The sequence below is a fragment of the Lycium barbarum genome, chromosome 2 (genome assembly GCF_019175385.1).
Source record: "Lycium barbarum isolate Lr01 chromosome 2, ASM1917538v2, whole genome shotgun sequence".
Classification (NCBI taxonomy): domain Eukaryota; kingdom Viridiplantae; phylum Streptophyta; class Magnoliopsida; order Solanales; family Solanaceae; genus Lycium; species Lycium barbarum.
The window spans coordinates 136,658,424-136,666,723 of NC_083338.1; the positions used below are offsets into that span (position 1 = coordinate 136,658,424).

General features: G+C 35.6%; 1 protein-coding gene and 1 pseudogene across 1 annotated transcript; both read left to right on the forward strand.

The window, feature by feature from the left end:
* Positions 1 to 203: 203 nt before the first annotated feature.
* On the forward strand, positions 204 to 3,808 carry LOC132627480 (uncharacterized). The gene is made up of 4 exons (XM_060342845.1): positions 204 to 515; positions 1,100 to 1,199; positions 1,635 to 1,793; positions 3,323 to 3,808. The coding sequence occupies exons 1-4, from the start codon at positions 361 to 363 to the stop codon at positions 3,683 to 3,685; spliced, it is 777 nt and encodes a 258-aa protein (XP_060198828.1). The 5' UTR covers positions 204 to 360; the 3' UTR covers positions 3,686 to 3,808.
* A 1,692-nt stretch (positions 3,809 to 5,500) lies between these two features.
* LOC132628981 (uncharacterized) lies at positions 5,501 to 8,024 on the forward strand (annotated as a pseudogene).
* The last annotated feature ends 276 nt before the right edge of the window (positions 8,025 to 8,300 follow it).

Consider the following 8,300-nt stretch of genomic DNA (forward strand, 5'->3'; position numbering starts at 1 on the left):
ATTTTTTTTTTTTTTTTAAAAAAAAATTGTCAACGAAAGGGTTTATTTGCACAATTTGTATAACGGCAGGGGTATATATATATATCACTTTTTTAACGAGGGACACATTTGTTCTAAATGGCAAAGTTGAGGGGTATATTTGCATGTTTGCCCAAAAAACTATAAGAAGAAATGCCACTAAGGCCAAATACGCTAAGGTGAATAACATGGGGATTAAATTAGAATAAAGCAATAAATGAAGCGGCGAAACCGCTATCTTACTGAACTTTTTTGCTCTCCCGTCTGTTCACTTTCCATCTGTTTACAAAGAACCGAAGTGTTGAGTGAGATAGGATTCCAAACCCTTTTGGACCGAAAACCATGGCTTCTCCATCTTCCAAAAAACCAAAGAATAGAGTTGAAGAAGAAGAAACCCTGGATGATCGTATCAGTCAGTTGCCAGACTCACTCCTTATACAAATTCTGTCTCTTTTGTGGACCAAAGATACTGTCTCATCATGTGTTCTCTCAAAGAGGTGGCAGTATCTCTGGACTTCTGTTTATAACTTCATTTTCGTTGCTGAAGCGTTTAAGAAAGCAGAAAACTTCATCTCCTTTGTGGACCACGTTTTAACTCATTCTAGTTGCTCCAAAATAAAAATAAAAAATCTATCTCTTTTCATTAGTAGTTCCCGAAAGGGACCTGAAAATCAGCCAATGGCTGAGTTTTGCTGTGGAAAACAAAGTGGAAGATGCTATGTTATACGCATTTGCATTAGCTGAATATCTCTCTTATGAATTGCCTCTATCTATTTACACTTGTTCGTCATTGATTACATTAAATTTGAGCCGTTGGGTGTTTGATAAATTACTGATTATAGCTTGGAACTCTCTAAAGAGTCTAAAGGTGCGGACCATAAGGTTAGACGATGACGATATTGTGAAATTACTGTCAAGTTGTCCTGCTTTGGAAATTTTGGAGTTGTCAATGTTGGGGGTTTTCGTCTTCTAGAAATCAATTCTTCAAATTTAATCTCAACTGTAGGCTAGTGAATGTCTCCTCTTTGGTTACTGCCAACTTGACTTTTAACATTTGTTGTACCACCGTTGATGATTACAGTTGTTGTGAATTTCATCAAGTTTTCAGAAACCTTGTTCTGGACTATCTTCAAAAGTTGACTTACGCAACTGAACTAATAATTGGAAATTGGTTTGCAAAGGTTTGTTTTTTTCTTTTTTATGTCAAAGACCTTATTCTCTGTTTCATTTTAGCTAAGAATAGCAGCATATAAACCTAAGAAAGATAATAGCCTTTAGAATCTAATACAATTATTAACTTTTGTATACATGAAAATCTCATTGAAAAAACTAAATTTTAGTTAAATTATTGAAAAGAATTTTTTTTAATATACAGGATGATCTTCTCTTCACTTCTTGTTACCTTTTATGATCTTCCTGTCTACTTCCCGAAGTTGGATATATCTTTACTGGCAATAAATTATTTCAGTAACTGCCTTTTTGTACATTGTTGTTCCTCGAAAGTGGTTATATGATTAGATTTGTCATAGCACTATCTTTTTGTTGTGGATTACTTCTTCTTTTTCTGTTGCTTATTTCTCTATTCTTTACTAAATGCATTGGGATTGTTTCACCAGGTTGTGTTCGTGTTGCAACTCGAAAGAGTACCACTTCCACAGTTGAGATGCAAATGTCTAACAGTGGAGATACATACCAAGTATACTTCTTATGGAGTCACTAGCCTTTTGCGGACCTCGCCTTGTTTGGAGACGCTGAACATAGACATGGGAGATTGGGTCATGATTTCTCTCAATCTACTCTTTTTTCTACATCCCTTTAATTTTTGAAGTTTTAACACCCTCCAACCCAACCTCCCACTCCCCTGGCTAGAAATTTTCTTAAGGAAATGACCAGAGCATATCTTTTCACGGATCGAAAGAAAAAGACAGTTCGATCGAATATTTTTGTATTCTTTTATCTGTTAGAAAAAGAGATGATCCACTATTTTCCTTTTAGGAAATCTAAATTCAATAGAAATAAATAAATAGGAGACTGGAAATGAAAGTCTCTTTCGAATTTACCAAACATCTAGCATTCCCTCAAGCTTGGTGTCAATGAGGTTTTTATTTGAGAGAAAAAAGAAGACTATGCCTTTGCCAAATGAATACTAAGTAATAATAGCATGGCACTTCGAATTCGATATGAGAAATTTTTGTATTTTTTTTTCTCAAACATTAGATTCTGTATCGGCAAATGTATCTTTAATTACCATTAAGAATCTTTATGAACAATTACTACGCTTCAATCCCAAACATATGGGGCTTTAAATCTTTGCTCACCAACCATGTTGCTCAATTTTAACTCATCTCATACCAACATTACACCAAATAAAATAAAAGAAAAAGAGGACATTAGGAGCTCTCTGTGTTTTACTGGCATTTAAGTCTTTCTTAAGAAAAAGACTTCCAGAAAAGAACATGTCCGAAGCAAACACACTAACATGACTATAACATATTCCCTACTAATTTCTATCACTTATACAGTTCCTTTTCTTCCATTGTATCTGATCTTTTGCTAGGTCTACATGGAATCCAAGAGATTGTAGGTCTTTAGAGACTACTTCCTTACATGTGATTTTAGCTCTAGCTCGTCCCCACTAAATAAAACCCCATTCTTCAGGTTTTCCTTCTTCTTCTTCTAAGCAAACAATACAAGGCTCTGGCTCTAAATTCGTAGATATACTAAACAAGTCAGTACCATTAGAAAAAACACCTTTGTTCCTGAATTCCACCTATGAACCGGTGCAATTAGGATCGACATAGGACATGACCGAACCATCTCAAATGACCTTCTCTCAGTTGATCAATTCATGCTACTTGCACCTTCAGGAAAATGTGATATTTTTTAATCTTATCTAATTTTATGTGATTGCACATCCACCTTAACATCTACATCTCTGTGTTACCCATCTTGTAGATTTGTTAGATTTTAACTGCGCAACATTCACTGCCATATATAAAATTTCTGGTCAAGGTAGTTGCTTTCTATCTAGTAAACGAGCTCGGAAAGGAAAATAATGGTGACAAACTGATTTTTTTTTATTGGTTTATCTACTGATTCAGTATATCTGGCAGTAATCAGCTATTTTAATCGTCATAAAAAATGAATCAGCTATTGTAATCATTCGGTGAGGACCATTCAAGATTTTTTGCTTCTGGAAATAGTTTTATATCATACACTATTGGAATACACTTTTTTCTTCCTATTTATCTTCTGTGGATTATTCTCATTGAATTATAGATCCTGATTATTTTATCTGCTACAGTTTCTTGATGTCCACTGCCAACTTGAGCGAAGCTATTTGGCCAAAGGAGATAATATCAATCTGCAAAGTTGGATGTCAAAAATTGTGTTTCCCAATCTCAAGAATGTGAATATCTGCTGCACAATAAAGTGTGTGAAGGGGCGGTTTGAAGGGGACAATGACAAGCTTTTCGAACTTTCAGTGTTTCTACTAAAGTATGCAATGGCTTTGAAGAAGTTCGTTATGGTATCAAAGACGAGAATCTGCAGGATATGTTCAGAGAACTGTGCGTCTCAATATTTATCACAATTGACTAAGCAATTGTTAGACAACCCAAAATCATCTAGGAATGTCATGATTACTTTCCAGGAGTTTCTTGCGTGACTAGACTGGAGGTGCTTTTGTTTTGGCATACTAGAAATGTCAGCTTATATTTTAGCCTCTAATTTACTGCAGATGCAATTTTGAACTTGTGGCATACCAAATGTAATGGATTGCTTGGTTTCTCATGCAACTGTCACTACAAGAAAAAATATATTTGGAAACAAAAATTTTTTTCGTTGCCATAGATTGATTATTGTTGCAAAAAGTACTTTTAGCAACAAAAAAAATATTTTGTTGCATGAACTTTTCCTAACAGCACAACGTGCAACAATTTTTTTTTTTTTTTTTGTTGCCAAAAATACTTTTTGCAACAATAATCAATACTATGGCAACAAAAAAAATCATTTGCCAACAATAAAACTAAGTTGTTGCCAAATATAACAAAATTTTGTTGCGATTTCTATACTTTCTTATAGTGTGTTGTTTTTTGCACTCTAACATTGCTTTGTACTTGGAATTTTCTTGCAACTTTTGTTTTCCTGGAAATGCTGTGGTTTGCTTCGTTTTGTCTGTAGCATCAAGATTCTAAACAGGGATAAGGTTCTCTTTTTGGCTTTTTTTTCTGGGAAAGAAGAAATTTCTGCTGTTTAAGCAAATAATTTGTAACTTTTGTATTTGTATTTGAGGCTAAGAATGTTGTTGAATGCTTTTGCTTGAAGTTGTGCCCATAATAAGAGGTTTTGATTACATCCAATTGCTTGATTTCCCTGAATCTTCATTCCTCAGACGGATTTGAATTTCTGGAACAGCTTAGTAAGTAGGGGATTTGTCATCTCTATTTGACGAAGTGTAACCTCTAGTGAGTAATAATGTTCCTCACTTCCACGCAATATACACATTTTATGATGTTTCCAGCATCCACAATGTTTTTATATATGTGGAAAATAGAGGAATTGTTTTGACTTGTGGGAATGTGATGTGGTGAAAAAGGGATAACACAATTCAGAACTTCTACACATTACTAAGGCTACTGGTTTAAATACAAAAAAAACTCTTGGAAACGTATTGCTATCTTTCTGTCAACTTTTTAAAGTTAGGTATTTCATTTATCATTCAGCAAAACTTTTAGATGGTCACAGGTTTGCCATAATTCTGTGGATTGCTTCATCAGATCCTGCTGCAGTTTGAATTAAAATGCTAGTACTATCTCTAAATTTGCATATCACAATGTTTTATTTCTCTGGAGCAGCTACCCTTTTGCGAGCCTTCCCTCCCCTCATGTGTTAATGTGGAGACACTCAACAACATAAACATGGTAACTACTTCTGTAACTTTTGCTCTTCTTTTCGCACATTCCCCACACTGAATAGTTTTTTAAGGAAATGTATCTTTAGTTATCACTAAGAAACGTTTAAAAAAGTTCATGTTAATATGATTACTGTTGTTGCTTCTTGAAAGATTGCTGACAAACTCAACAACTTTCATTCTTAGCTTGGTTTACCTATTAATTCCTGCGAGGAAGGGTTATCATAATCATTTCCCAAGAACCATTAAAGACTGAAATATTTCTGTACCAGATACTTCAACTATGAAATCGCTGTTTTGTGACTTTAGTGCCCCTAAGTTTCATTTGACTTTGGAAACGATGATGTTGAGCTAGGACGGATAGTGAGAAAGATGAGTCTACTTCTTTGGCAAACCCACTGGGCAGTGGTGCAGTTGGGGCGTGTAATTGAATTTTAGTTCCATACAGTAGCCAATCTATTACACCAATAGGTTGACATTGACATCAAACTTCTAATATCAACTCAACAATTTATATATTTTTCAACTCCTATTTCAGATTCGAACATTGGAAAAAAGTAATCCCAAGAATCCATTACATGTTACTCACAAAGGAAGCAGTGTATTTAATTGTGAAGAAGAAAGCAGTGGATTTGGATTCAAATACAAATTCATCCTACTTTTTGTATGTATGTTGTACTATTGTTGCTGTGAATCACAACATGTCCAGGACATTACCGCAACCATATATATACTCAAAAGCAAGCAAAAAAACAAAAATTGTCTTACACGAGCACCAATCATCTTAGTTGATAAAGATATTGTGAACTTACTGCCCAGTTGTCCGAAATTGGAAAATTTGGAAATATATCTAGTTGAGGGTCTTCGATGCCTTGAAATTAGGTCTTCTATATTAAACAGACTGAAGCTGCAAGATTATTGGTTGCACAATGATGGAAGTGATCATTCCTTGGAAATTATTGCCCCGTATCTTTAGCATTTGGAAATCGATGGAGATATTGATGATATCAAGTGTAGACTTACAGACGTGTCCTCTGTGGTTAATGCTAAGCTTACTTTCAACATTAGATGTATCCAGTGGCGGAGCCAGAATGTTTTTTAAGGGGTGTCAATTTTTTTTTTTTTTAAAAGGCCAATGACTTAAAAAAAATAAGCATGTCGCCAACTGGGATCGAACACGCAACCTTGTTAGCCTGAACCTTTGACACCCCTCAACCACTCGGCTAAGCCCTCAACTTATTACAAGAGGTGTCAATAGTAATACATATATGCATAAAATCAGAATTTCACATACCTATACAACGTAATTTTCCGGCGAAGGGGTGTCGCTTGACACCCCTTGAGACCAGGTAGCTCCGCCCCTGGATGTATCAAAGACATCTTGTCTGATCATGGTGAAGCATTTGATGATGTAGAAGACAGTTGTGATTATCATAAAGTTTTTAGCACTCTCTTCCAAGAGTACCTTCAAAAGTTTAGTCGTGCAACTGAGCTAATAGTAGGGACATGGTTCACAGAGGTTCGTTTTTAACTCAAAAGTCTTAGTTTCTCTTATTGTTTTTAGCCGACAGTTGTAGAATGTAAACATTATACAATTGAGAACCTTTGCACAATTTTCACAAACCCAACTGGATTAGTCACAGAAACTTGTGGCGTTTTCTGCATTCTTGCAATCTTTTTGTCAATCTTCTCGGTCTCAGGTATTTCTTTTATCATACTGGCAAAAGATACATCAAAAAGCCAGGATTCTTTTGTGTTGATGTTGCTTAAGGTGTTCAGATGGTTAGATTCGTCACAGCTCTTATCTATCTGCTGTGGAGTACACTACATTCTCTTTGTTGTTATTGGCTTCAACTAGTTTCATTGGGACTACAGTACCAGGTGTTCAGTGGCGGATCTAGGATTTTCATTCAGGATGTTTGGAAAAGAAAAAAAGAAGAATCTAAATATACACTGTCATTTTTTGCCGAGGATGTTCAAAAGTTAATATATGCATATAAATACAGAAAATTTACCCTATATATACACTGTAATTTTTTTGCGGAGGGTGTTCGGGTGAACACCCTCGACAACACGTAGATCCGCCCCTGTAGGTGTTGTGCATATCGCAGTTCAAAGGGGTGCTACTTCCAGAATTGAAATGCAAATATCTAACCCTGGAGTTGCATATAGAAAAGTTTAATTTGTATGGAGTAGCTGGGCTTTTGCGAGCGTCACCTCATGTGGACACACTCAACATAGAAATAGCAACTATGCGTGTAAGTTCCTAGAACTTTCTAGAGTTAGGAACCACCACCCCTGGAAAGTTGTTTCTGGAGAATGCAAAAATAACTTGATTATCAGTAGTTAAGTACTAGGCTCTGGTTACATCACGATAAAGCTTCACGTTAATCTGGCCTGGCGCTGTGGCTTTCTTTTTGGCAAATGACCTCTTAAATGAAAAGGATTTACCACAATCACTCTTTGCTTGTTTTACCTACGCCACGAAATCTTCTAGATGGAATAATCATAATCATTTTTACAAGTACCATTAGGATTTTTTGGTTGTGAAAAGTTTCTTTACCAGATATTTCTACTTTGAAATCATTTTTGACACTTTTGTGCAATTTCCATTAGGCTCACCTGCATTTAGTATTGATTATATTCTTCATCTCTTGTTTGATTATTCCGATTGCCACTCTGCGTTAAGATATTCGGCCAAAGGAGATAAAGTTGATTTGCATAGATGGATTTCAAGCTTTGTGTTCCCTAACCTCAAGAATGTTAAGATTGTTAACTCCTTAAAGGTCTGTTTGAAGGATCATCTCAAATGGCGGTATGTCAAAAGGCTTTTCAAACTTTTAGAATTTCTGTTAACGAATGCATCGGTTTTGGAGAAGTTTGTTATCATACCAAAGAGAAGAAGGTGTCAAACATGTTCGATGAACTGTGTATCCCGATATGTATCTCGATTGGCTAAGAGATTGTTAGGTTGTCCAAGATCCTCCACCAATTCTGTGATTATCTTCCAGGAATGAGCTTTCCATGACAAAACTGCTTCTAGTAGTTTACTGTCTCAAGATACTAGAAAATGTCGCCTTATATTGAGTTTTTGATAAGCTACTCATGCAATCATGAATCTTTAAGTTCTCCATGTAAGTTTGTAACTGAATAATAATTTTACTATTGGACTTAATTACCCTTGTGGTATACCAAATGTTATGGTATCTTGGTTTCTTATGAAGCATTTTTTTGTTGCATAGATGTTGTACATGTGCATTGAGATGTTCTTGCGACTCTTATTTTTCTGTGTACAAGTGTCCCTTGTGGTCCAGCCTTTTCCTGGATGTCGCGCATAGCGGGAGCTTAGTGCACCAGGCTGCTGTCACGC